Below are 27,858 nucleotides of genomic sequence, written 5' to 3'. Positions count from 1 at the left end.
ATTTGGGATCTAGATCCAACGTTTTCTGCTGCTGCACTCACACACTGTAATGTAGGGCTTTCAGTTCGTGACTGGCAAGCGAACTAGAAAATACCGGTCGACTCGGGACTCAAACCGTGGTTAAAGCGGATAATCTCCAGGCGCTGCATCAAACGAACACACACACATAGCATCCATGTTTGTGAGCCTAGCCTGCACTACATCTGGTTTAAATAAACAAGCTAGCATTTAGCTCGCCAACTAATCCAAGGGCAGCAAACTGACTAGCCCAACGGCTAACTATGTCCTTTTCTTACCTTGGTTCAGTGTGGCTTCTGTTTATCGATAAAATGAGACGTCACTCGATTTTTTTTTCTTCTTTTATAATAATCGCATCCCAGTTCGTTTTTGCTTTCCGCCGCTAAACCATTCAAATAGTCGGGTAGTAGAACCAGCGAGCTAACGGCTATTTGTCAATCCCAATCCTGGTGGAGCGGTAGCGCGCAAACCCTCCCACTCACTCTCACCCGCCCTCTACTACAAAGCGCGTTCACGTTGACAGCAGACGGACGCGCTCACGTCATTACAGGAAATCAGCGTCGTTACCAGCAAAGCGACCAAGAAGAAGAAGAGGAGTAATTGATAAACTCTACTAATCGTTCTGCAGGTATTTTAAGTTTCAGTTTATCTTGAATTGCTCATATACACAGTTGGCTTTTTTTTAAATAACGTTTTCAAGTTGGATCAATTGTAATGGCTTTTGCCTCCGTTGTGTGTCGGTTTAGCTAAGTTACAGGCTAACGTTAGCTTTGACTGCCAGCATGACACAGCTAGAACTTTAGCACAGCTAAGCTAACCGCTACTTTTGTTAGCTTTGTTTTGAAAAGTATTTTTTACACAAACGAACGGCTCCAAACCTCTTCAAACGTTTTGATTAGACAGCAACACTATTGTTACGGTCGGACATGACGTTACAGTATTTAACTATACTAAATATCTGTAATAGTTAACAGTAGAACATGACAGTATCCAGAACTGACCTACAGTCAGTGTTATTAAGAAGAAACGCTACTCTGCTCTTTTGAGGTTTTCTTTTAAGTAACTAATTCATCAAATATGATTTTATGTGGGTTTGTTAATTTATAAATTAATGTATTAATCAACCAATTGTCTTATATTAATCAGAACAATAGCACATAATGCTTTTGAAGGCAGAAGTTACGTTCATTATTAATTTGTAAGTACTATTTGTACTATTTGTAAGTACTATTGTATCGTATGAAAAAAAGTAAATCTTTCAGAGATTGTTTTAATACCCAATTTCATTTGCCTTGGTTTACCAATTTATAAAGAGATTATGGGTTCAGTTCAATACAAATCTCACACAGTACTTCTCTTTGTCGTTTTTTACACTCGTATCAATGAGGACCAAGCCACATTGTATGTAAACTTATATGTTCCTACAAACCTGACCCCTTTTTCTTTTCCTCCAGTATTCAGGCTCGTTTACAAAGAGGTCTAAAGATGTCGTCAGGTGCTTTGTTCCCAAGCTTGGTGAGCGGCTCCAGGGGAAGCTCCAGCAAGTACCTGGTGGAGTTTCGCGCCGGGAAAATGACCCTGAAGGGGAACGTGGTGACACCGGACAAACGCAAAGGCTCGGTGTACATCCAGCAGTCAGATGACTCCCTGATCCACTTCTGCTGGAAGGACAGGACATCTGGGAATGTTGATGATGTGAGTAACTTAAAAGCAAAAACATGATTCAAAGGTTTTATTGTCATATGCACAAAGTGTAGAAATGGTAATGAAATTCTTCTGACCTGAGCTCCTCCAACAATGCAACATATATAATAAAATAAAAAGTAGTGCAAAAAGTCTATATACTTTTACTTTTTGGTGTCATTATATTCAGACATGATGTACATTCCACAAATAATACAACAAACAAAAGGAGGGCCTCAGTTTGTCATTTTGCCTATTCGAATCATTCTTTATTTGTAGATAAAAGCTGACACATTGAATCTTAATTTAGTTTGGCTTCCACAGAGCAAGAAGTAAGGTGACCGTGTCTTTATTCAGAGCTGCAGGGATGGTGATGCCTTGGTGTTTTTTTCTGTCGGTAACTGGTCGACGATGATTTGTTGTGACAGAGAACAACCTCAGTGTTTTTCTCTCTCCTCCCGTTTAAATGTCCTATGTTTTGGTTTCTGTTTCCAGGACCTGATCATCTTCCCCGATGACTGTGAATTCAAGAAGGTGAGCCAGTGCACCACCGGACGAGTCTTTGTGCTGAAGTTCAAAGCCGGATCCAAGAGGCTGTTCTTCTGGATGCAGGTGAGAGGAAGCAGATATACATGCTGTCTTTGTGAATGCATGACGTCTGTGTCCATTTGTATTCAGGCAGGTGGGCAATAGAGGGACAGTGAGTGGAGAATGGGGGGGCAATGCCAGCAGAGAAGAGAGATGAATACACAGGGCTGTAATCAAGCAGCCACACATTTTACATTCATCCTAACTACTGGTTTCTTTGTATCTGCTCCAGTCTAAAATGATTTCTATAATCAAAATAGATAACTTATCTATGTGGTTTCTCTTCTGACTTACCTAAACAAATATTAAATATTTAGTGTTAATTTTCAGCAATATTTCTGTAGATTTAGGTTGTTTATATTTTAGTGTTTTTTTAGTTGTCTGTAATGAGTTTGGGAGTTGTCAATCATGCTTTTTGAACCCACCACAAGAGGCTAGCCTGGTCATTTGGTCTGTGGGAGATTTGGCTCTTCTTACAAGGAATTCTTCTTTGCCTTCAGGAGCCAAAGTCCGATAAGGATGACGAGTTCTGTCGTAAGGTGAACGAGTACCTGAACAACCCTCCCATCCCCGGAGCCGGAGGGAGCGGGGGGGGCAGCGGACATGAACTCTCTGCACTGGGAGGAGAGGGAGGCCTGCAAAACCTGCTGGGAAATATGAGCCACAACCAGCTGATGCAGCTGATCGGACCGACAGGACTGGGAGGACTGGGTGAGCAGCTCGCCATATTTCTCTGACATGAGCTCAACACGCAGGAACTTGTATCTGTCGAGAAACGGGAAGTCACGTCAGAAAATGGCAATACAAATAGCCAGAAAAAGTACTATTTCAAGAAAAGTACAACTGGTGTTAGTAGTGCATTTCAAAACATTCAATTCCTTGTACTTCCTTTCTGACGCATGAGTTCGCTCTGTTTTAAATATGAATCCAACATAAATTTGGGCCTTTTTTTGATTTGTTGTATTGTTGTCTAAGGAGGTCTGGGAGCTCTAGCAGGACCAGGACTCGCTAACCTGCTGGGCAGCGCGGGGCCGACCACCACCACCAGCAGCTCCTCCTCCAGGTGAGAGAGAACACACATGTAGACCATATTACATTTTAGAAATAAAGTACTGCTGAACTCACCCCCCCCCCCCCCCCACCACAGCTCTCGCAGCCAGTCAGCGGCTGCTACTCCTTCCTCAGGCGGGGCCTCCAGGCTGAGCTCCACTCAGGCCCCCACCACCCCCGTGACCCCTGCTGCCTCAGCCGCCTCCCCTACGACTGTTGCTCCCTCCACACCAGGTACAGCTTTAGCACAGGGACCTACTACTACTCTTTATCAACTACATCAACTTGAAACACTTCGATAGCCACAACAATGTCTCTCCTCATTGGGAACAAATGAAATAATAACTGAGTAGCTATCCAATAGCTGATAGAGAATCTTCAAACCTTGTGTCCCTCCAACATACACCCAACCCTACAAAGAGTATCAAGAGCTACATTTTCAACAACCTATTTGACCCCCCCCCCCCCAGCCTCAGCTCAGACCCCGCTGGCCCCCGCCTCCGTTGGGAGCCCCGGCTCTCACCAGCCCATCCAGCTCAGTGACCTTCAGAGCATCCTCGCCACCATGAACGTCCCAGCAACCTCAGCTGCTCAGGGAGCCGCAGGTGAGTGACGGAACACTGAATGTAGGATTCAGATTTAAGAGTGCTTAGGGAGGTCGAAGAGGAGAGATACTGTCAGAGGAGGGAGGTTACCCTGAGTCTAAACTGACTCCTCTCCTGTGCTGCAGTGGACCTAGCAAGCGTTTGCACCCCGGAGATGATGGCTCCCATCCTGACCAACGCTGAGGTCCAGAAGAGGCTCCTCCCCTTCCTGCCCAGCGGGGAGAGTCTACCACAGAGCGCCGAGGAGATCGAGAACACCATCAGCTCACCTCAGTTTCAACAGGTAACACATCCACACCCAGGAGCTCCAAACACAGACGTGTTGATCCTCTGCTGAAATGAAAACACCTTTACGGAGCATCCTTGTAGCCCCACGTACGCTAACACCATGTGATATAAGCTGCTGATTGTGGCTTGGAAGGGAGATTTCATTTGCTAACTGTAATTGTTAAAGGGTAACACAGTTAATTTAATGAGACATGTGTTTTATTGCTGTAGTCTACCACACTGACTGGTTCCTCCCTCTCTCCCTCTCTCTCTCCCTCCCTCCCTCCCTCCCTCAGTCCATGAGCATGTTCAGCAGCGCGCTGGCCTCAGGTCAGCTCGGCCCGCTCATGAATCAGTTCGGTCTGCCGGCTGAGGCGGTGGAAGCCGCCAACAAAGGAGGTAAGTGTGGAGAAAAGGAGAAATGGACAACGTTTGTCTTTTTGTTATATTTAATAAAGAAAGTCAATATACAGAAATCCATCCCAAATGTAGGCACAGAGCTACTTCGCCTCAGAGGATGGAGAAGCTCACAGTCCCACTGTATAGTAGAGAGAATAGCCAACTGGTCCCACCCTTAAAGTCCCTTCGCATCATCTAAACACCCCACCATTAAACCCCCTCGTCCTTAACCCTTTGCATATCCCGTTTTTACCCTTTAGGCCTCCAGAGATGTAAATCCTTAACATATGTCTCTGTTAAACACATACAAGACTACAAATACCCCTTAACCCTTAGATGCCCGAGTGACTGGACCCTACTCCATAAGTGAGTCAAAAAAGACCCGTATTAGAATAATGTTTTTTTGTCATTTTGGTTAAGAAAAATCACTTGTATTATATTTTGGTTCACACTAGAAATATTTTATATTTAATTTTAGACATTTTTTTTACATTTTGAAAAAAACCGTTTGAACATATCGATGCAAAGATCTCCGCTATTCTGAGACCCTCACAGTATTCCACTCCCTTTTCAGAACTCATCTCTTCTCCTCTTGTCTATAGCCCACCCCCATCAATCCATGCCGGTTGATCAAGTTTGATAGTCCCATACCCCCCACCCTAACCTTCTCTTATATTGTAAAGCATTGTTAAGTCCTTGAAAAGCCCTACAAATATAATGTATTATTATTATTATACTGACAGGTATCAGAGCTTGCTGTGTAAAATAATCTTCCTGAGAGGTGTCACTTGTGATGTCGTCTGTGTGTTCCACAGTGAATGTATTCCTGACAGCAACAGGTGATAAGAGTCAAAGGATCCCATGGGAAATGCATTCGGGTCATTTTTGACCCACTTATGGAAGCTTGGGGTAGAAATACAAAAACTACAATTTCTTAAAATTTAAAATTTGAATGGCATGATATCCAAAACATGTTTTTTGAGGAATAGCTGGAATATGAAATGATAAAAAAATGTAATTACAAAGATACTTCAAGAAAACCACCTCACCGGGTCCAAAAAGACCCACTTATGGAAGCTTGGGGTTAGGGTAATCAGAGTATAAGTCTATGTTTTAAATTATTATACGATCATTTGACACGACAGTCAGACGCGTGCAAAATAAGAAAGGCTTGGAAAAATGTGAACCTATTCTTTAAAAGTGAATGACTCCCCTTTGTAAATATAATGTATTATTTGTAACATTGTTCTCTCTCTCCTCGTCAGATGTGGAGGCGTTTGCCAAAGCCATGCAGGGCAGTAAAGGAGACGGGAAGAAAGAGGACGACGAGGACATGAGTCTGGATTAGAGCTCACACTGCCTTTCCTTTATCGATGCAGCTCACTGCGCCGCACTCAGGAAGAAAAGAGTTAGCACACATGTTTGTTTTTACGATGACTACCAAGTCTTCAAAGGGACCATTACTTCGTTCCTTTCTGTTTAACCGTAAGGCTTTTTTCTTTCTAATTCACTCTTTATTAAAATCATATTGGCAAACAAAAACAACACGCCTCAAGACTCGTCTTTTGAAAATGGGAAACAAACACCAGAGAGAACAGTTTGTATGAAAAAAAACTTTATTAAAAATACATGTACAACACATGGGGGAGCAGGAGTGAGGGAGAGGGACAGCTTATTCATTCTGTGAGATATTTCATTAAAAAGTGGTTATATTACATACAAGATTCTCTCATGTTTGGTACACGTTTACATTTGTGACGGAATAGAGATGGGAACACTGCCTGCCAACGGGACGCGAGCCGACAGACGGGACGTTGTGCTGCGCTCACGACTTGTGAGGGTTTAAAATACTCTCAATATAGCACTACATTGATACATTCTAGGATTAATTACCTCAAATGATTCAAGTCGTTACAGCTGTCTTTGTCTTAATTACAACTTGGATGGGAAACTGGTGTTCACAGTAACTTCAACATGAAAGCAGAATGATCACTAAGTGGATAGAAAAGATCTGCAGAGGAATATGGGCTGCGTTGGAAATCAAAAAACGCAACGAGAACACATTTCTTATCATAAGTTGGATCATTTTTGTGTAAAAGAATTAGCCATGTTCATTTATTATTTAACCCTTGGATGCACGAGTGACTGGACCCTACACTCTTCCATAAGTGGGTCAAAAAGGACCCGTATTAGAATAATGTGTTTGTCATTTTAGTTAAGAAAAATCACTTGTTTTATATTTAACTTTTCACTATACATTTTGAAAAAAAACATTTTCCCATAGAAAATGCATGCGGGTCATTTTTGACCCACTTACGGAAGCTTGGGGTAGAAATACAAAAACTAAAATGTCTTAATGTAAATTAAAAATGTGAATGGCATGATATCCAAAACATGTTTTTCGAGGAATGGCTGGAATATGAAATGATAAAAAAATGTAATCACAAAGATACTTCAAGAAAACCACCTCGCCGGGTCCAAAAAGACCCACTTATGGAAGGCACAATATATTGATAACATCTTTCAGTCTTAACACGTTTTGTACAGAACTTTGTAAGCATACTTTACTTTAACAGATCTTGAGCACCTTGAATTACACGATTATGTGTGAAGGAGGAACAAGTGGACTTCTAATATCGAGGAGACAAGAGGATTATGGTCACACAAGCAACAATATTAAACTAAAATCAAACAGCCAATGACCTAAATGCTCTTATCTCCTCTTCCTTTGTTTCAATGTAATTACTCAACCTTTCATGAAACGCACCTGAGAGACTTAATTAACTGATATTCCCAAAGCTCAGTCCTGTCCCAGTTACAGGCAGCGTCTCCCTCGGCTGCCTGAGGACTCGTACATTACAGTGTACCGACTCAGTAGGAACTCTTAACATTCTCCGCTAGAGATGCACGATAAACAGCTGTACACATCGTTCACTTATTAAAACATAATGCATATAATTCATAATTCAGGAAATGTTTTTGAATGATTGACATAATGTACTTTTCATTTGTTTGCAAGTTAAAGCTTTGTTGCCTTTATTTACAATATACTACACGTTTTAGAATTGATAAGTGGTAGCAGTGACTCAGTGCACCTCTACAGTCAGACAGCTGTTGCTATAGCACCCTGTAGCACAGAAACAAACCAGTAATAGCGACAAACTGTCGAATATAAAATATACATTTTTCTGAAAATAGAAAATAAATATTATTATATATATTTTAAATTAGCTACAGTAACATGGCACCCACCACCAGTAATTTGTAGTCGGGGAATGTGAGGATAAGACTGTTTTTGCGTGTGTTGGGTTTACATGTGGGGGCAGCCCTGCGTGCCCACAGCTCCGTGCAGAGCGAGCGGTTTGGACAGCATGGCGGCGCGCTGGTTAATCATCGCCAGGCGGACGCAGCCGTGGAAGACAGGGAGACCGGCGGGGAGACCGGGAACTGGGGCGCCATCTGGAGGAGAGAGAGGGGCGAGCAATTAGGGCAACTGGGAGATGTACCATTTTAAAGGTCCCCTATTGTACTGTTTTTCATCAATATATTACAGGTCTCAGATTTATACAAACATGTCTCTGAAGTGTTTGGCTCCAAACACCAAACAAATCATGGCAGCATTACCCACAATCCCCTCTGTTTCAGCCCTGTTTAAAAAGTGCTGATTCTCTGTCTGTTACTTTAGATGAAAATAAGGAGCCCTTCCCCACGCCCCTCCCCACGCCCCTCTGAGAGATATTTGGTTAGAAAGAACACCATGGTGCTCTAGGAGGAGATTCAGGTGATAAGGTGGGGGGGGTTACCTTGGTTGCTGATTGGCTAATGGTTACACAAGCCAACAAATCGTTATGACATCAGAAAGTGGCCAAAATCTGATCAGCTCATTTTCAGACAGGTTTTATATAACTGGATCAGATGTTGATGTAGAAGAGACATGAACAAGTGGATTTTGCATAATAGGTGACCTTTAAGAGTTTTTATTTTTTAAAAGAAGCAAACATTAGATTAGATCAGAAATGCTAATAAATTATGAATTATGAGTTGTCAGATTTTAAGCAATAAATTAGAATTGTCTCTTTCTAGAGAGGACAATTTGCTGTCTCTCTTAGTTGCAAGTTGTACATTTTGGCTTTAGCTTGTTATGCTACTATGGACAATCTTGCACTAATGCACATTCTCAAAGATATTGAAGTGACTGTTATTTTGTATATATTGACTGTTGTGTTTTTATTTAGGTCTTAATGTGTGCATTTATTTAAATATGTCTTTGATTGTGTATATAGGTATATACTTATTTGCACACATATTTTTTATATATATTTGTTTTTGTATTCGGGATTGTACGAAACGGTATTTCGATCTCTCTGTCTGTACACACAAACTGGAAGATTGACAATAAAGTTGACTTTTTGATTTTTTTGAATAGTGAACAAATCAAAGAGGTGTGTGTGAATGTGAACTCACCGGGGACCCCTCCGAGGTAAACGGTCTCTAAGCCCCCTGCAGAGCGGCTCTGTCTGGGCCCGACGCTCTGCTCACTGGCTGCGTCCACTCGGAGCTGCAGGACGTTGTTCTTCTTCACCACTGGACACACACACACACACACACACACACACACACACACACACACACACACACACACACACACACACACACACACACACACACACACACACACACACACACACACACACACACACACACACACACACACACACACACACTTAATATCTCAGTGCTACAACAGGGCCAGGGGTCATTTCTTTAAATAAACTATGTCTAAATATGTTAATCATCAACCTTGTTTCCATGACTAAAACAGACAATACCAACATCATTTAATACTTACTGTGACAATATCTATTGTTGACGAAAAAAATTAAAGTTCTAAAGTGCAACTGTTTACTCGAAACCTTTTTATTTGAGTTTGACGCAGTGATAATTCACTTGGAGACTGACCTGTGATGGTGTGCCAGCGTCCGTTACACAGAGGCTCCTCAGGAGTAAAGGAGGTAGAGAATTCACCTTTGCCGCTGTTTATTGAAACAGTCACCTGCACAAAAACACAAACTTAATTTACATATATTCCTTTAAATCATTCAATAATCATTTTTAATATTACTTTTTCCTTTTAAAATTCACAAAAAAAGTCCCCAGTTTTCGTCAGACCCTCCCTGGTGTGCTCAGTCTCACCTGTCCCTGGCTGAGGACCACACTCAGGTACATCTCAGCTGTTGTCCCAGCATGCAACAGCAGCCCGGAGTCCGAGACGGGCCGAACCTCCAACTGGATCTCCAGATCCCGATCCAGAACTAAGGACTCGTCTGCAGGGAGAGAAACCGCCAGTCAGGACTCGAACAAACATGTGATGACTCAAATGTTAACCAACGTGTAACTCAAAATTTGAATTTCCGGAAACTACAAGGATCCGAATAATTCAGATTTGATAAACTCAGTACAAGTCAGATATGTGGGGTAAATAACATTTCATCTCGAAAGACATTGAATTAAGCACATTTTCTTTCCCACAAATCCTGACTGTGACGTTTGGAGTATGATTTTTATCTGAGGTCCCTGGAGAGATGTTTCAAAGTCCCCAATAAAGTAAAAGAGTTAAAGCTACTAACTTCTATGTGGTTTCAAAACTTGAACCAGAATACCTTTATTAGTCCCACAGAGGGGACATTTACATTGGTACAGCAGAAAAGAGCCAAAGACAGCCTAAGAAGCATGCATACAAAAAAAGTTAAAGATAAAAAAAAAGAAGATTATAATAACAAAAGTTACACCATTTTCAAAAAACACAGCCTGTAACAGTTCGGAGGAATTAGCAGCCAGGTGTATGTTGCACATAGTTGGAAACCATGAGTATGTTGCATTTGTCCTCATCCTAAATATAGTCTTTGGCCACAGATGGGTAATGACCACAGAAGAAGAGTGATGCCCACCTATGAGGATGTGTCCTCCCTGTCCAGAGAAGTAGGCTCCGGGCTGCAGAGTGTCCTGGAAGCAGGGCACCGTCCCCTCGCTGTAAGTGGGGTTTCCTGCAGGGGCTTCGTTGAGCGTCAGGTCCCTGACACAACCCACGAACCCACCGGAGCCAGGAGCCTGGAGGTCAAGGTAAGTTTACTTATATAGCACTTTTCAACACAAGGCCATTCAAAGTGCTTTACAAAAAGGAAAGACATTCAGAACATTAAAAAACATGTTATAAAATGGCATTTAAAAACACTCATGTAAAAGCAAAGATACATGAATACAAGTTACAGTGCCGTGTGAGATACACACATCTGAAATGTTTAGGTCTGACTCTCAATCATTGCCAACTTTTTAGCAAAAATAGTTTTCTTTGACTTCACTTTCTGTCTACTTTCTTTTTTAACATGTCCTTTAGTTATCAAGTGTTTCATGCTCAACGAACCCCCCTTTGGAGAATTATAATCTGCAGCCCAATATTGCGAAATATTCAACGGATCCTGGCCACCAAGCATATAATAGTGCCTTTTGACTTTCTCAGAGGAAAACACACACAGAGCCTCATTAGAACACATGAAGAAGAAAAGGCAACAATCTCCATGCATGTGCTCTATAGGATATGTTACTGACAGTTCATTCTGTGTCCCCGAAAAACAGATATTTGGACATTTACTAAGGGAAAGAAAACATTATAATGACTAAAGGAATTATGGCCAACACTACCAAAATAAAAAATGCCACATGTCAAAAAACTGGTTGCCATAAACGCCTCAACAGTAGACATCAAGAAGAAATCTTAATTTGAATGATCTCTAGTATAGCTACTGCATCCAGTAGTGTGCGTGTTTATAGTCTGGATCTCTTACCGTCGGAGATCCCCCGATGTACACAGGCCCGGTGACATGAGTCCTGTCTCTCCCGGGGACTTTCTTGGACTGAGCGCCGATACCGTCCACTATCAGACTGATCTTCCCTCCTTCACGCTTTATAAACACCTGAAGGGACAGAAGTACAGCAGGTGAGATATGTTGGTGGATCCGACCTAGGGCACTCACTCAGTCAATTACAAATGCGTTTAAAGGTCTGTTTTTCATCAATATATTATTATAGGTCTCAGATATATACAAAACATGTCTCTGAAGTGTTTGGCTCCAAACACCAAACAGATCATTGCAGCATTACCCATAATCCCCTCTGTTTCAGCCCTGTTTCAAAAGTGCTGATTCTGTGTCTGTTACTTTAGATGAAAATAAGGAGCCCCTCCCCACGCCCCTCTGAGAGATATTTGGTTAGAAAGAACACAATGTGCTCTAGGAGGAGATTCAGGTGATAAGGGGGGGGGGGTTACCTTGGTTGCTGATTGGCTAATGGTTAGTCAAGACAAAAAATCGTTATGACATCATCAAGTAGCCAAAATCTGATCAGCTCATTTTCAAACAGGTTTTTATATAAATGGATCAGGACAAAAAGAGAGAGGGTCTTTGTTCCTGAAACGTTCAGAATCTCTTTACACAGAGGGGACGCATGTTGATGTAGAAGAGACATGAAGAAGAGGGGACACATGTTGATGTAGAAGAGACATGAAAAAGTGGATTTTGCATAATAGGTGACCTTTAATGGAAAAATACAAAACTAATTATGAAAATAAAGTCACGTCACATAGATGTACTGAGCACATCATGCGGCCCTGAGCTCACCGTGTGCCACTGGTCGTCGTTGTACTTCTTGCGGCTGCTCAGGCTGATCTTCTTCTTCCCTCCGTACATTTCGAGCAGCAGGTGTCCGTCCGAGGCGCTGAGTGACATCACAGCGTCGCCGCGCTGCCCGCAGGCCGCTGACATTACCAGGCCATCGGAGGAGTTGATCCGCAGCGCCATGGAGATGTGAAGCCTGCACAGAGAGGAACGAGGGATCGAATGAAAACTTTCAAAACACTGAGGAAAATCTAAAGTAATTTAAAACTGAAATAATTAACTATTTTGACCATAACAAGTACATATTTAGCTTTTAAGCTGCTAAATATTCCCCTTCTTTTGAGTCATCATCGCTAATTTACACATTTGTATCAATTACACAAACGATGTCATTATAACAGATCAACCTGCATTAAGAAAATATAGCAAGATGCTCGACGTAAGGTCTTATGCAACCACAATGATTTATTAGCATCATTTGTCACTGTGTAAATATGGAATTGTATTTCATTGAACTATCATTGCTGCTTCCTTTGCTGTCAATTATTTATGTATATCTATTTATTTTATTACTGCAGCGAGAGATGCCAAAGAAATGTCGTTATCCTCTGTATGATGACGATAAAGATATATTCTATTCTTACGCCTGTGGGAATACTTTTTGCCTGTTTGTGTTTCACTAAATGTTCTCTTGGTCTTTATTATTTACCTACCTTTATATTGTTTTATTTATTTTATAGGTCTTAATCTTTTTATTTGTATTTCTGTTGTACCTACATGTTTTATGGGGTTTTTATTATATTGTATATTGTTGCATCAACTTGTGTCTTATCCGTCAGAGAGACACCATTATTTATTTTATTTTATTATCATACATTTGACCTCCTTGTGTCTGATAACCTGATAACATGTTATATTTCGCTGCATGCACCTTTTAAAGTTCTTCTTCTGTGTCATTCTGTAAAGCACTCTGAGCTGCATGTGTTGCATGAAGAGTGCGATATAAATAAAGCTGTATTATTGTTATTACTCACATGGTGCTGAAGGAGCTGGGCAGGGAGTCGTATCTCTGGAAGCTGTGTGTGGAGCCGCTGAACTGCATGGCTCCGGCCTCCGGCTGCGACAGCTCCGCCTGGCAGGACTCCCTGGTGTTCCGGCTGCGAGACCCCGACGGCTTCCTGTTCTTCCCCTGAGACAGAGAGAGAGAGAGAGAGAGAGAGAGAGAGAGAGAGAGAGAGACAGAGAGAGAGAGAGAGAGAGAGAGAGAGACAGAGAGAGAGAGAGAGAGAGGAATACATCATTTTCTGTTATCACTCGGTCGGTACACAGGGTCACTTGGTGTCTGCTCTTCATCTGTATCTTAAGCACCCTTCGTCTGTTTCTCTTTCATTTAGTGTGTGTGTGTGTGTGTGTGTGTGTGTGTGTGTGTGTGTGTGTGTGTGTGTGTGTGTGTGTGTGTGTGTGTGTGTGTGTGTGTGTGTGTGTGTGTGTGTGTGTGTGTGTGTGTGTGTGTGTGTGTGTGTGTACCTTGGGTTTGTTGCTCTGTTTAGGCTGAGAGGAGATGATCTGCTGAGGTTTTTTGGCGGCGGGACAGTCCATCGGAACGTTGACATTTGCTTTCACTTTAAACAGGTTCAAAACCATCTGAGTATTGGTGTCCCTGAAAGACACACACATCAAATATACTCAACAAAAGATTATATTATAGCAAAGTGTCAAAAATGTTCCTATACTTCTGTAAGAGCTTTCAAGACATTATACATATATAAACCAAAAGATCTTTCCTTAACTATCAATAGTTTATATGTAGGGGTAAAGATTAATACTTTACATCTACTGTTAATAAATATAAAACATTTCATTTTGCGGGTTACAACTGGAGTCATAACTAATAACAACTGCAAACAAGATAACTTCAATTTCATGTTTACTTTCCAGGAGAATTTCTATAGTATTTCCCCCCTGGTTTTTGTTTCATTATCACATTCATATACAACTCGAGGTGGGAGCCGTCAAAATGTTACGAGCTGCTACGACTGCAATAAGACGATTTCCCCTCTTTCACGACATGGTACCTCTTGATGAAAACGTTGCTGATGCACCCGGTGAGGTTGGTGAGGCTTTGGTTGGGCGTTCCTCCGAGGAAGGTTGTTCCCTCTGTGGACGTCACCACCCCCGCTATTCTCTCCATCCGGTTCTCCTTTGCTTTCTCGATGGAATCGTCCATGTACAGACGCATCCTGGAGGACGACAGTCAGACAGTGTGAGAGGTGCATGCTGGTACTTTACAACAAGGTTAGGACAACGTTTGAAGGCATCATGTTGACATTTGGAACAAACAGCCGAGAGCTTAATTCTACACAACTCAACGTCAGTCCTCCTACCCTTTGTTGTTGTTGTAGACGGAGATGTAGTGGCTGTTGTCATCGTTGTACGTCTTCAGCGTCTTTATCTCACTGTTTCCAGCTCGCACGACGACGTGGCCCTCGTGCAAAAACACCTGACACACTCCAACCTGTACACACACACATAACAGGTTAAAACCCAACGTGTAAGGAGAGGACACTTGGAAGCCCAAGACCAAAGCAGGAGAAAGAAAACACTTAAAATGTTACGAGCAAGAAAGAACAGCTGTTTGAATAAATAAAATAAGAGAAATGACTCTGAGGTATGAGGCTCGGCTGACCTTATCGTGGTGGTAGAACATGAGTCCCTTCTTCTGATCCGTCCTGAAGCTGAAGCTGGCGTAGAAGTTGTCCCTGAGGCTGGGGATGTCTCTCAGAGCCAAGTCCAGGTAGCTCTGCCCGGAGAAATGAGCCTCACGAGCCACCTGTGAACACACACACACACGCACACACACACACACACACACACACACACACACACACACACACACACACACACACACACACGCACGCACACGCACACACACACACACACACACACACACACACACACACACACACACACACACACACACACACGGCAGGTCAATACAGGCTGATATTCTATCTAAAAAAATAAGTTGCAAAGTAGGTAGAAAAGAAACAAATCTATATAAGGATAATACAAAATAAGTATTTTTAAGAAACAATTTAGCATTAAAAAAGGATGTCAAATATTTACACCAAATTTAAACGTAACTATACAAATCACCGTAAAAGATAAAAAAACAAAAACACTTAGGACAATGAGTATATACGGCAAACTACAGTGTATTATATTTACTCCTTCATATCAGCACAACTGCAGAACTAAAGGGACTGTATTTGTAACATGTTAAGTGATTATACTTGATTAAAGGTTACAAGGATGCCATGTGGAAATACTTTGATGAATTGCTCTTTTTTTTACAAGTCTATGGATTTTACTTTAATGGGAAAAATGGCTGTTATTAAACGCTCTTCTGCTAAAGTTAAAGAGGACCAGAGCAAGGCAAAACGGATTAGCAGTATTTTTGCCAGATCTTATTGAGAGGAAAAAATATCCAGACAATGTACCTTTGCTTAAAATATACTTTTTCAAAAATGTATTTTGAGAATAATAAAATAAATAAGATCAGAATGACATGTTGACAATAGTATGGTAGGGATGGTGTAACATGTGCTTGGTTAGAACTGGCTTGATAGAGAGTTCAGATCATGGACACTTGTACCTCTCAATATACAAGATAATGAGCTGAAGGCTTGTTCCTCACCAGCAGGTCGCTGTTGCAGCCGAAGCTGACTCCGGAGCTCTTCATCCTCTTCAGGTCGACGTGGGCGCCTCCGGGGGACCTGACGTTCCTGAAGCAGCCCTTCAGAGAGCCCTGCTTAGGGAACATGGATTTCAACCTGGAAAGAGACGGAGACAGAGTGAAACAGCCGGACAAAAAAACAACATTGTTTTATTCAAGGCTTTATTTCTTTGGCCAATAAAGAACAGGAATCCTCAGCAAGCTAAATCACTCACACTGGAGACATGTCAGTGGCATAGAATCTACAGGGAGCAGTCTTATGTGTATAATGGTGCGTACGTAGACGCAGTAAGGCCTGATACAATGTCAAATAAGAGCAAATATAGGAACAAATATATAGAAATGATGGTAGAAACTATAAGAAAAATCTAAACAGGTGAACAAAAAAACAAAGATATCCAAAAAAAGGAAGGTATTCAAATACATCAATTCAGAAATAAAAATAAATAGAAACTGCTACGAATTTCCATCCAATAATGTGTGTTTTTCTTGTTTCTTACTTTACGTATTGACTCATGTTGTCCATACATTCAGTATTATACAATTAAGATAAACAAATGTTTAGAACTTTTGAATTGAAAACAAAATAAAAAATGTCTTAGTTTGTCTCACTTCAGTGGCATCTTGTTCTCCGGGACTCCTCCGAGGTAGAAGGTGCCGGCGAAGGGGGGGATGCTCTCTGTGAACTCTTGGTTGTAGAGGACGTTCCGGGTGTTCCTCACCACGACGCGGCTCGGGCGCATGATGATGATCTCCAGCTACACAGTTCACAACATCACGTCACACATCGACACATAACACTTCAATTATCAACCACAGCAATCACAAAGACTCAACAGAAACATTTTTTATTGCAGTTGAAAATCAACGGATTCTATTTTTGACAAGAAATGATTGTCTCCCTGTAGTTTTCAAACACAATGTATAATGAGAAAGAAAATGACAGACAGAAGACTTACAGCTTTGGTGTCGCCGTCACTGATCTTCATGAAATCAGATGAAGGGTCTTTCGGCTGGAGCTCCACCAGAACACCAGTGAAGTGGTAGAAAACTCTCAGGATGCCCTTAAGCACCGCCAGACACAGGAACTGATCCTGCAGGAGGACGGGGACACGGAGGACACTTTGAGAGAGCACTTCTAGCTCGACAAATCCTGCGGAGCTTGCATGTAATGCTAGGAAAGGATGTTAAGAGTGTTCTAATGCATCAATGATCAAAAATAATAAATAGATAATGGGCTGTAATGTTTGTTTCTTTGCCGAAGTTACAACAAGGGGGGTTCATCTCTGATTACTAGAGCATAATCATTGCCCACGAATACAATCATATTCTGCACTAAATAAGATACATGTAATCATTTACAAGACCCACATCATGTTTTTATCGAATACAAAGATGTGGTTTAATCTAGGGCTGCTCGATTATGGCAAAAATCATAATCTCGATTATGGCAAAAATCATAATCTCGATTATTTGGGTCAATAATTGTAATTGCGATTATTAAATGCGATTATTCATTGACTTTGAAAACATCCATTTATTGGAGGAAAAGAATGTGAACAGTATGTTTTTAACAGTTGATTACCCTGAACTTTAAGTTTAATTCAACTGAAATAAAAAATAAAAAAAATAAAAAAAAGAATCGTTTTATTTCGATTACGTTGTTTTCGTAATCGTTGCAAGCCATAATCGTAATCTCGATTAAAATACGATTAATTGAGCAGCCCTAGTTGAATCCATATTTGTTGCCGTTTACACCACAACAACAACTTTTGCACGCACGCAAAACAGCCCGAAACTATTTAGCTGATGCAGTTTACAGCCCGGCACAAACCAACATACATAATGAATGTCTCATATGTTTGCTGAATGAAAGCATAACCCTTACAGTAGAGGCCGTTTTAGGGCGGGACATGCAATGTTTAGGGGGAGATTGCAGGTCAACTGTTTATACCACAACAAAGTGTTATACTTTATCTTAAGGCACACAATGTTTAAATACATTTGAGATGCACCTCAGCATTGTGTGTCAATATTTGTAATACACATTGTGTTTGATTATGTGTTGATCTATTAAAGAGGCCCTATTTTTCTTTTGGCGGTTTACCTTTCCTGTAGTACTCACACTTCTATTGGCTAGCGTACCTTTACTTTAGAAATGAGCCCAGTACAACCTTTTAACGACAGTCGAATTGGCCGTATAATGAGTAAAGTGTTTACCTCCTTCTGCAGCAGGAGCAGAATGCCGTTGTGTGAGATCAGCTTCACTTCCTGGTCGAAACGCTGAATGCGAGACACTTCTTCAGAAAAGGTGATCTCAGCATAGCCGGTACCGTCGAAATACGCCGCGTCATTCACCCAGGGCTGAGTCAGCACCGGCTTCAGCCTGTTTTCAGCAATTTTAATCAATTGTGATTCACACGGAGGGAAATACGAGAGTGAGGTTAGTCAGAAGTAAAAGAAAGAAAACATTGTCTTTTAAATAGATTAGCGGTTACTAACTCAAACGTTTTTTTGTTACTGAGACAGAATAGAATAATCCAACATCCAACAAATATTTCAGTTAAATAAGTCACATGACCACTTGACACTGACCTGCCACAGGGCTTCTCCTCGGTGGTGTTGAGTTTGAAGACGTTTTCAAAGTTATACAGACTCAGCACTTCCTCGTTGAGCGTATCTAGCTCGATGCAACCTTTAAAGTTCGGCAGAGCGAGCTCAGCGGGGGGCTGAAAAAAGAATAAAAAAATTAATTAAAAAAAGAATTGTATACTTTGAATATATTATTAAAATGTACATCAACACTATCCTAATGCCTCCTCGAATGATAAGGGAACATTGTTGTGCTTTTTAAAAGATAGATTTTAAAGATTCTATTTCATTTTTTATAATCTTTGAATTGGGTTTTTATTTCTGTGTTTTTTACTTTATTTACTTTTTTTTTTTCTCTCATTGGTGGAATTTTTTGTATCAGTTTTATTATAAGATGTAACTATAACCCACATAAGGGCACAACACGTCTTCTATTAACACATGTGTTAAAAGATACTATTTAGAATTTGATATGGCCTTTTTTAGTAACTAAATAAAAAAACATCCACATTTTTCAGTGCAAACATGAACCAAGTAAAAACTATGTTAGTGTTGACGCTCTCATAGGCCTCGACTATGATGCAATGGAGGAGTAGCGGTGAAGCACAACACAACTACCCGACAACAGGAGCGTCTAGCCCCCCCCATGAACGCACCTTGAAGGATTTGGGGTACCCTCCCACGTAGAACACAGTGTTGTCGGTGAGGAGGTTGAGCAGACCCTGATCCCCCCTCGCCTCCTTGTAGGCTTTAGTGACCAGAGGGTCTCCCTCCGCTTCTGAAGACATCGACATCTGACCGTACTGCAGGACCCTGTCATCAGCCACAAACACATAGATATAAATTAGGAAGCACACAAAGGTTGCTTTATTCTGCGAGTGCATGTCTCCACGTATCATGATTTGATGTAGTCGATTCTGAAATAACACTTATAACTTAACTTAACTTATACCAATAGAATCTCTCTCTCTCTCTAAGGAACCGCAGTGGACAAAAGGCGTTGCTATAGCAACACGTCATGTTTACGCTGGCAGGTATAAATAGGTATGAAAGTGTGTTATGTGCTACATAACACACTTTCAGGAAAAGTCACGGACTGGGAGACTTGTACAGTATACTGCAAATTGCTTACAATATCCGAGCATAAAAATGCATTTTTTCTATTACATTTATACTTTAAAACTGGAGCAAACGTCCTTATTTCATCATGTGAACATCTAGAATCACATCATCATGTACTATATTCATGTTAATATTGAATATAGTGTGTGTATCGTACCTCTCCAGCACGATGCTGTTGAAGTCCCCATTAGATTTGACTTCTTCAGGCATCAGCACCTCAGCAGTTTCTCCTCCGATGTTGAAGTACCAGAGCAGTCTCTTCCCCACCAACGCCATGCCCAGGAACTCCTTACTGGACTACAAACCCCAGACAGGAAGCAATGAACTACAGAAACCATACTATATCCTCTCATCAAAACCTCTTAGAAACACTCTCACTAATCACTGAAAAAACAAAGAATAAACCAGGAAATGTTTTGGAAAGATGCCGTACTGTTATTGAGCAATCACTATCTCAGAATTAAACACGAATAAAAACAACATTTAAAACAATTAGCTCCTTAATTGTAATTTTTTTCTGAATTGTTTGTTTAAAGATTTCAGCAGGAAGAATACACTTGGGTCTTCAAGTCATCAAACTTTCCTTATGAAGGGGATTGTCATGAAAACAATTATGTACATTTTCACCCTCAATCTCTCTGAATGCACTTGTTTTGGCAGGTTGCACCTTCAGTACATTTTGAATGATTTCTAGGAATTATTATATTTTATTTAACAACACATAATATAGGCTCCGTGTTGGTGATGCTTACATCCTTGTTGCCGAGGTAGAAGATGAACTGTTTGTCGCTGTTGTCCTGGCGACGGGCGCGGGCCGCCTCCGGCAGAGTGATGTAGAACTTCAGGGAGGTGTAGGCGGCGAGGTCGGCCAGGTTGTGTGGCGTTCGGACCTGAACACCCGCCCCCCCGTTAAACTTCACCGGCACGCCAACCTGGACAGAGGAGAGAGGCATTACAACATGACTGGCTGCCTGAACATATGAAGGTAAGGCAAGTTTCTTTATATAGCACTTTTCCACACAACGCAATTCAAAGTGCTTTACAAAAATGAAAGACATTAAGAGCATAAAACACATAAGAAACATTACAAATAATGAATACAAGTTACAGTGCAGTGTAAAATGTGAATAGTTCAATTAAAAGCAGCGGCAACAAGAGAAGTCTTCAGCCTGGATTTAAAAGTAGTGAGAGTAAATCCAGAGTGAGAAGGGAAATAGCTGCTTTAATAGCATTTTCGGAGGATTTGCAATCTCTAAAAGCGCTTTACAACACAAGGCAGCATTCACCAATCCACACACAGGTTATAACACTCATCAGGAGTGAGACACATATGAGGGTTTCCCCGTTCATTTAAGATGCGTCTTTGTGTTGTTACCTTGCTGGCAGCGTTGCGCGCCTGCTGGATGAGCTGCCGGATGCGGCTGATGTTCTCCGAGATGTTTGGCATCTGCGCCGAGTGGTTCTGCAGTTTGTCCAACTTCTTCATGAGCAGAGGAATAGTCTCACCCAGCGTGTGCACTGAAGAGAGAAAGAGTTACATTAAGAGACATATGGTTTGACTTTATGTTGACTCATAACTTGACATTTGTTATTGTGTTGGATTTACTTTATTGTTAATGAATATTTGATATATGGCAATACAGTAGTTACATGTTTTTCATTGAGGAAGCAACTAATGATATATCTTTGTTATCAGTTAATCAGATTTATGATTGAATAGTTATGTCAGAACTTAGCATGGACATTTCTCAGAGCCCAAGAAAACATTTTCAAACTGCTTATTCAATTAGATCAGTGCAGACCAATGGTGATCCGCGAGCGCCCCCTAGTGGTCCGTAAGTATATTGGTAACATTTCACATTTGAAATAAATAAATACATTTAAGTTTTCCGCACTCTCGCGGGAATATCTCCGCAATGGAGCGAGCGTAAGTTTTAATTGCATGATATAGCCCAGCGCAACACCTTCGTCACACATGTTGCCACTTGTTTGTACAATTTACAGGCGATTTGTAATCTGTTCTAGAAAAACGATGTGATTTTGGATATTTGTGGAGTTAGGTGGTCCGCGAGTGTTTTTTTATTGGTTAAGTGGTCCTTGGTATGAAAAAGTTTGAGAAACACTGAATTAGATGTATATGCGCAGAAACATGGTGAAAAAGCACAGACACTAACAGAACAAAACAAAAAACTGTTACTAATTGTTAGTTACTCAAATGTAAATTGTATATGTATAATAATAATAATAATAATACATTTCATTTATACAGCACACTTTAAAAACAACGTCATCTCAAGGTGCTTCACGATACTATAAGGAGAAAATAATAAAAACAAATAAAATAAAAAGTTATCTAAGGAGTATATTGAAGAGCATAAAAGGTTCAAATAAAAATAAATAAAGTAAAGGACAGTCAGTAAAATGCTAATAATGCTAAAAATCTATATTTCTTATATTTTCTATGTCCCCTGGCTCCTACCAGTTTTGTTGGCCTCCATCAGGGCGTTGTTGATGTCTTCGTTAGTGGCGTTGGCGTCCCCGTACGTCTGCTGCCATTGGTCCAGCTTCTCTTTAATGGGACGCAGGGCATCGTTGATCTGTGTGGCCGTGGTGTTCGCTAAATCAGCCGCTTGCTTCGCCTCGCTGATCTCCTGACTCACATCTGATCGTTACAGAGAAAGAAGCAACAATGTAAAAACAGGTAACAATGGATAAGCTAAATCTATGTAAGTTATTGGCTTGGATTATTTATATCACTGCCTGCGCATGTTCATTACATTTTTTATTGTGTACATTTAATCCATCACTTCACAACCTTGGAAGAGTTTGAATATATGCCTTAAAAAAGAGTGATACATATTTTCACCCTAGCTATCTGAACATGCTTTTAGACATGTATTTTCTTAGGTTGCATTTAAGTTAGAATTCACCTATTTTAAGATGCTTTAAATATGCGCTTCTGCTGATTGTAATATCATTTCTGAATCTGTTGAAAATGCTTACTTGATGTGAAGTTGAGGTTGTTCTGAACCAGCTCCAGGTCTTTCATCACGTCGAGCTGTTTGGTTTTGGCGTCCTTCAGTCGCCTCTTAGCGTCTGCAAGCTGCGGCTTCAGTTCTGTGCAGCAGAAAAATAACTAATTCAACTACTCTACTTTAACGTGATTTCTTGACATTCCTTAAAAATCAATCAATATAATACATATCTTGATTTAAAGTTGTGTGTTTACCGTTGTTGAGTTCATCGCCCAGCTTCTCCACTTCGTCCTTCAGATCCACGCTGTGGTTCCTCAGAGAATCTGCGATCTGACTGAGATCCTGGTTCTTTATGTTCTACACAAATACACCAATATTAAAAGTCAGAAACCAACAAATAAAAAGCTAGAAACAGTTCTTTTTATGGGAAATGTGCTCAGACAGTACAAGAGGGAAACATATGTTTTCGTTCTGTACCTCCATCGTGTCGTTTGCAGCCTTTTCAGCCATCTTGGCGGCCTCCTCTGCGTCCTTGATGCTGTTGATGATCTTGTTGTAGGCATGTGTCACATCCACAAGTCCCCCCTTCTTGGTTTCTGCAACCAAACTGCAGAGAAAAGATTATCAACATCTTTCACTTTCTCTTAAATGACTTCTGATAGGAGTCCTTGTGAGTTCAGTCACCACAGTGCCCTACAGTGCAGCTTGTGTGTCTGCCTCCTCGGCCTGATTAATATATGCTGTAGATAAAAAGTGAACGTACTCGGTCAGGTTCATGGCTAAAGTGTTCAGCAGCTCCGCGTGTTTCTCTGCTTCCTCCACCAGAGGAATTTTGGATTCGGCAGAAGCAAAGTTCTGCACTTTAGTTACCAGAGGTGTCCGCGCGCCGTCCAGCTGCGCCGCCAAGCGCTCGTACTCCTGAGAGACATTTGATATGTATAAGAGACACTGTTCGACATCTGGCTTCAGCAATCCATATTCAAAAAACAATCTTAGAAAACTAGACAGTTAACTGATTTTCAATTACAAAGAAAATATGTATTAATTGTAAAATCATTTCATAATATTTGTATAAAACCTTTATACCGACTGAATCTTATGTTTCTTTAATATCAAATCTTATATTAATCTTTAAATAAGATGCAACTTAACCGTAACCCCAAAATAAAATAGTTGGCAATGCATTTAGATTCTTATTTGACAAATATACAATTCAACCACAAATGGATTCTTTCGCCCAACAATTTGTAAAAGATATTACCCAGAATACCAATAACTGTATGTCTTATTAAAGTAATGGTATGCAGCCATTTAGTGGACAAAAGTGGTAACTAATATACGACTCAAAATGAATCAGAAACAAGAGCTGATTTTAAATGTATAAAAAAACAACAATGACGATATGTTGTATTAATTGCAACACATGTAAAACAATATTAGTCATGCCATAATGACAATTGCATAATTATTGGTTTAAAAATGGTTGAACTTAAATAAGATTATGAAGTTAATGAATTAAACAAATGATTCTGACCTCTTTGGAGTCGTGCAGCATGGACAGCACATCGTTGACATGCGCTACGTCATCTTCAGCCATCTGCAAATGATCCTCCACCTCCTTCTGCTTCATCGCCAGGTCATCTACCCTCCTCTGCCACACACACACACACACACACACACACACACACACACACACACACACACACACACACACACACACACACACACACACACACACACACACACACACACACACACACACACACACACACACACACACACACACACACACACACACACACACACACACACACAGTCAATATGGGATACACCTATTGCACATTTCTCAAACACATCGGATACTGATAACAGTAGGCACATGGGTGAATCCCTACTCTTTACAGCTGTCCTGTTCTCCTTCCTTTCTGTTGTTGTTTGCTCACCTGGTTGTCCTCCAGCGTTTTCTCATTGTTGTTGTTGATCTCCGCGGCTCTGGCCGTGTTGTTTACGGCTTCGTTCAGGGCGTCTCGCAGATCCATCATCTCCGAGTGGAAGCGTGCCAGGCGGTCTTTGATAGTCTTGGCCATGTCGCTGTTTTTTCCCTGACGATTGGCCAACTCCTTGTTAACACGATCCAGCACTGGGAGAGGACACAAAGACCCAGTTTGAGGATGTGATTACACCCACTATACAATTAGTTGTTGTCAGGTTGTATTAAATCAGTTAAGTTAGTTTTAAAAAGAATTACATTTTGAACAAATCTTGTAAAGTTGTATCAGTATCAACATGTGATATATAAGCATTTATTATCTCTTTTCCTTACAAAATATGTCCTAAATCCCTGACATGAGTTGGCACTTCCCTCGTCTAAAAGTCATGTTTTTTTAAAATTTGGATTTAAGTGAAATGTCGGAAATAAGAAAGACATCGTATCGCTGTTTTCCTAAACACAAAATACTTCCCAATACTTATCCCACCTATAAGAGAAGATTTGTATGGACTTTATTTAAAGGGAAGCAGGGCAAAGTAACTTACATGTAGTCCTAAAATATATATATAATCAACACAGCACTCTTTTAGTATAACATAAGGCCATGTTGTAAAGATTGTCTTCATGAGTGAACTCACATTTCTGCGCCTCGGTCTTCTCCCTGTCAGCCATCTTCTTCTGCCCCACGCAGCTCCTGAACCTCATCTCCCTCATCATGGCCTGCACCTCCCTCATCTGCCTCTCCCTCTCACCGTCGTCCTGGTACGCCTCCGTGTTGTTCAGCAAGGAGCGGTTCGCCATCATCAAGATTTCTATGGAAAGGCGTCACGTTAAATCAATCACTCAAATGGTCTGTGGGATGAGTGGGATGAGACCGTTAACACTCCTCTTGACACACAGAGATGGTTCAGATGAAATGTTAGATATTCTACTGGCTACTAAAGTCTCTTTTTGTATAGCTATGTTTGATACATGTTTGGAGTCCTACCGTTTATATCCATGGTCATGTTGTTGATAAAGGACAGCAGGTCTTCCGCTCTCCGGTGTGTTTTAATGGTGCTGTTGCCCAGGCCACCCGCTTTGTAGGAAACCGCTGTCGCCTGAAAAGCAACTTAACACTTAGTTCTATTTAACACACATTCATAATATGATGATTAGTTTAGACTGCTAAAGGAGGTTCTGGGTTAGTGTTCAGTTTCTGATCAAAAGTAGAGTGAATTGTCACTGAGCAAGTTCGTCTGGTCCAACAAGAAAAAAGATAGAATTGTTATTTTCAAAATAAATACCACACCTTGTCCTGCAGCTCAGTGATGTCATCGTCGATATTAGAGATCTCAGCCTCGAGCACGTCGGCCCGACTCCGGCTGTCATCCAGCGTACTGTTGTAGTTCTCTATGGCGCGCTGGAGTCATGGGAAAACATCCATATTACAGCCACTTGAGCCACATAATGTGTGTGTGTTGTGTGTGTGTGTGTGTGTGTGTGTGTGTGTGTGTGTGTGTGTGTGTGTGTGTGTGTGTGTGTGTGTGTGTGTGTGTGGACTCACAGCGACGTCCTCCACAGACTTGTTGAGGTTGTCTAGCTGAGCCCAGGCCATGGAGCTGGCGTTCAGGCTGCTCAGCTGAGCGGTCACCGAGCGGAAGTCCTCGCTCATTTTTTCAAGATCCTCCAACAGGACAATGACACAGCTGTCACACGCTGCAAGGGGAAACACACACACACACACACACACACACACACACACACACACACACACACACACACACACACACACACACACACACACACACACACACACACACACACACACACACACACTTAATTTCCATAAAGAGATATAGACTCTCTAAGAAATGTTATGTTCTTTACACTGCAGCCCATTTTCTCTCCGCACGGATCAGTGTTAAAAACATGTTGTCCCATGAATCCCTTGACATTAAACCATAGGGTCCTGGTGGGTATTGAACACAAACAACTGCTGCCGTTATAGGTTTGGGAATGTGTGTGTTCTCACGTTCACAGTGCATGCCATGGTGCTGCTCGACAGGTACGTTGAATTTGTTTGAGCAGGAGTCACACTGCTTTCCTGTCATCCCGTCAGGACAGCGGCACTCTCCAGAGCGGGGGTCACAGCGCCCTCCTTTACAGCTGCACTCTGCACACAGAATGTGTATATATTTGTATACACATTCAAACATATTTATTTGTCGTTAAACTGATATATTCCTGCACTTTAACTTTATCTGATGTACTTATATGATTCTGTTTTCTTCAAGGTTGTGTCTTCCTGGTGGAACGCACTTATTGAAAGTCGCTAAATGTAATGTAATGTAATCTGCATATTGAAGGATGAATGCTTGTTGTTTGTATGTGGTCTTCTCCTGGATGTTGTACGTCTCTTGTTTGTTTTTTGTATTTTTGATGGCACCTTAAAAAAAAGAGTAGCCCTACTCCTCTCATTGTACCTGTATAATCACAATAAAGGATTCTATTCTATTCTTTGCTATGTATAGGTCATTACGTCCTGCATGCACTCACCCTTGCAGCCGTTGGGTCCGTAGTCCCAGTGTCCCGGAGCGCACTGTTTGCAGCTGGTGCCGTTGACCCCGGGCCGGCAGGCGCACTGCCCGCTCTGAGGGTCGCACGGCTGCACCAGCGCTGCAGACGCCTCACAGTCGCAGTGCCGACAGCCGGAGCACGACTCGAAGCCGAACGAGCCGTCCTGAGAGGAGACGGAGACAGGCAGAGGCATGAGGGGAAGCTATACGAAAGTACATCGGACATACTGTATAGTGTTTACACAAATATATGACCAAGATTTCCTCTCATTTGATCGGCCTGAAGTGTTTGAGTTGTGTCCGTATTTGTGCTTAAAGAATGACTGAAATGTGTTTGTTTTTCTGAAGGGCAATGAATTGATATATCAACAAAAACAATATGGGTGCAAATTATATTATAGAATAATCCACATTTAAGATATAAAAACGTTAAAATGTGGAGAGAAAGAACTTGAAGCTCTTACCTCACAGCGGTCGCAGTGCGGTCCGGTGACTCCGGCTTTACAGCGACACTGTCCAGTGTGGCGGTCACATGACTCGGTGCCGCATGGAGAGCAGTTACATTCTGCGGGAAAGAAAACAAAACACACAAAACTTTTAATCTG

General features: G+C 41.3%; 3 protein-coding genes across 5 annotated transcripts in view; 1 reads left to right on the top strand and 2 right to left on the bottom strand.

Annotated features, from left to right (window-relative positions):
• The window catches only part of LOC117449234 (dnaJ homolog subfamily C member 5-like), a 31,250-nt gene extending 30,752 nt beyond the window's left edge, over positions 1-498 (bottom strand). Inside the window, exon 1 of the mRNA XM_034086759.2 lies at positions 297-498. The gene's annotated coding sequence lies outside the window, so the exon portion shown is untranslated. The remainder of the gene's footprint in view (positions 1-296) is intronic.
• A 39-nt stretch (positions 499-537) lies between these two features.
• On the top strand, positions 538-6,155 carry adrm1 (ADRM1 26S proteasome ubiquitin receptor). Of its 2 annotated transcripts, none has more exons than XM_034086758.2 (10): positions 538-646; positions 1,473-1,713; positions 2,197-2,313; positions 2,790-3,000; positions 3,268-3,352; positions 3,437-3,573; positions 3,810-3,944; positions 4,070-4,227; positions 4,508-4,610; positions 5,876-6,155. In XM_034086758.2, the coding sequence occupies exons 2-10, from the start codon at positions 1,504-1,506 to the stop codon at positions 5,956-5,958; spliced, it is 1,239 nt and encodes a 412-aa protein (XP_033942649.1). In that variant the 5' UTR covers positions 538-646; positions 1,473-1,503; the 3' UTR covers positions 5,959-6,155. The 2 variants fall into 2 exon arrangements, with proteins under 2 accessions (XP_033942649.1, XP_033942648.1); XM_034086757.2 differs by having other exon boundaries at positions 539-646; positions 3,265-3,352.
• Positions 6,156-6,230: 75 nt separating this feature from the next.
• The window catches only part of lama5 (laminin, alpha 5), a 95,694-nt gene continuing 74,066 nt past the window's right edge, over positions 6,231-27,858 (bottom strand). For both annotated transcript variants that reach the window (XM_034087438.2, XM_034087441.2), the window contains exons 45-79: positions 27,718-27,818; positions 27,234-27,417; positions 26,710-26,850; positions 26,242-26,393; positions 25,987-26,097; positions 25,684-25,795; positions 25,334-25,507; positions 24,649-24,845; positions 24,240-24,356; positions 23,469-23,623; positions 23,183-23,312; positions 22,960-23,062; positions 22,734-22,847; positions 22,210-22,392; positions 21,106-21,248; positions 20,483-20,662; positions 19,888-20,027; positions 19,265-19,421; positions 18,612-18,745; positions 18,237-18,402; positions 16,976-17,110; positions 16,629-16,774; positions 15,978-16,113; positions 14,967-15,110; positions 14,665-14,795; positions 14,356-14,520; positions 13,808-13,940; positions 13,315-13,469; positions 12,284-12,476; positions 11,453-11,581; positions 10,559-10,718; positions 9,804-9,934; positions 9,570-9,663; positions 9,075-9,194; positions 6,231-8,069 (exon numbers count right to left, since the gene is read on the bottom strand). In XM_034087438.2, the coding sequence (XP_033943329.1) occupies positions 7,921-8,069; positions 9,075-9,194; positions 9,570-9,663; positions 9,804-9,934; positions 10,559-10,718; positions 11,453-11,581; positions 12,284-12,476; positions 13,315-13,469; positions 13,808-13,940; positions 14,356-14,520; positions 14,665-14,795; positions 14,967-15,110; positions 15,978-16,113; positions 16,629-16,774; positions 16,976-17,110; positions 18,237-18,402; positions 18,612-18,745; positions 19,265-19,421; positions 19,888-20,027; positions 20,483-20,662; positions 21,106-21,248; positions 22,210-22,392; positions 22,734-22,847; positions 22,960-23,062; positions 23,183-23,312; positions 23,469-23,623; positions 24,240-24,356; positions 24,649-24,845; positions 25,334-25,507; positions 25,684-25,795; positions 25,987-26,097; positions 26,242-26,393; positions 26,710-26,850; positions 27,234-27,417; positions 27,718-27,818 (5,015 nt within the window). In that variant the 3' untranslated portion in view covers positions 6,231-7,920. The remainder of the gene's footprint in view (positions 8,070-9,074; positions 9,195-9,569; positions 9,664-9,803; positions 9,935-10,558; positions 10,719-11,452; positions 11,582-12,283; positions 12,477-13,314; positions 13,470-13,807; positions 13,941-14,355; positions 14,521-14,664; positions 14,796-14,966; positions 15,111-15,977; positions 16,114-16,628; positions 16,775-16,975; positions 17,111-18,236; positions 18,403-18,611; positions 18,746-19,264; positions 19,422-19,887; positions 20,028-20,482; positions 20,663-21,105; positions 21,249-22,209; positions 22,393-22,733; positions 22,848-22,959; positions 23,063-23,182; positions 23,313-23,468; positions 23,624-24,239; positions 24,357-24,648; positions 24,846-25,333; positions 25,508-25,683; positions 25,796-25,986; positions 26,098-26,241; positions 26,394-26,709; positions 26,851-27,233; positions 27,418-27,717; positions 27,819-27,858) is intronic.

Source organism: Pseudochaenichthys georgianus, chromosome 7 (assembly GCF_902827115.2).
Source record: "Pseudochaenichthys georgianus chromosome 7, fPseGeo1.2, whole genome shotgun sequence".
Lineage (NCBI taxonomy): Eukaryota > Metazoa > Chordata > Actinopteri > Perciformes > Channichthyidae > Pseudochaenichthys > Pseudochaenichthys georgianus.
The sequence above is the reverse complement of the archived record's forward strand: the minus strand, read 5'-3'. Positions and strand labels throughout refer to the sequence as shown.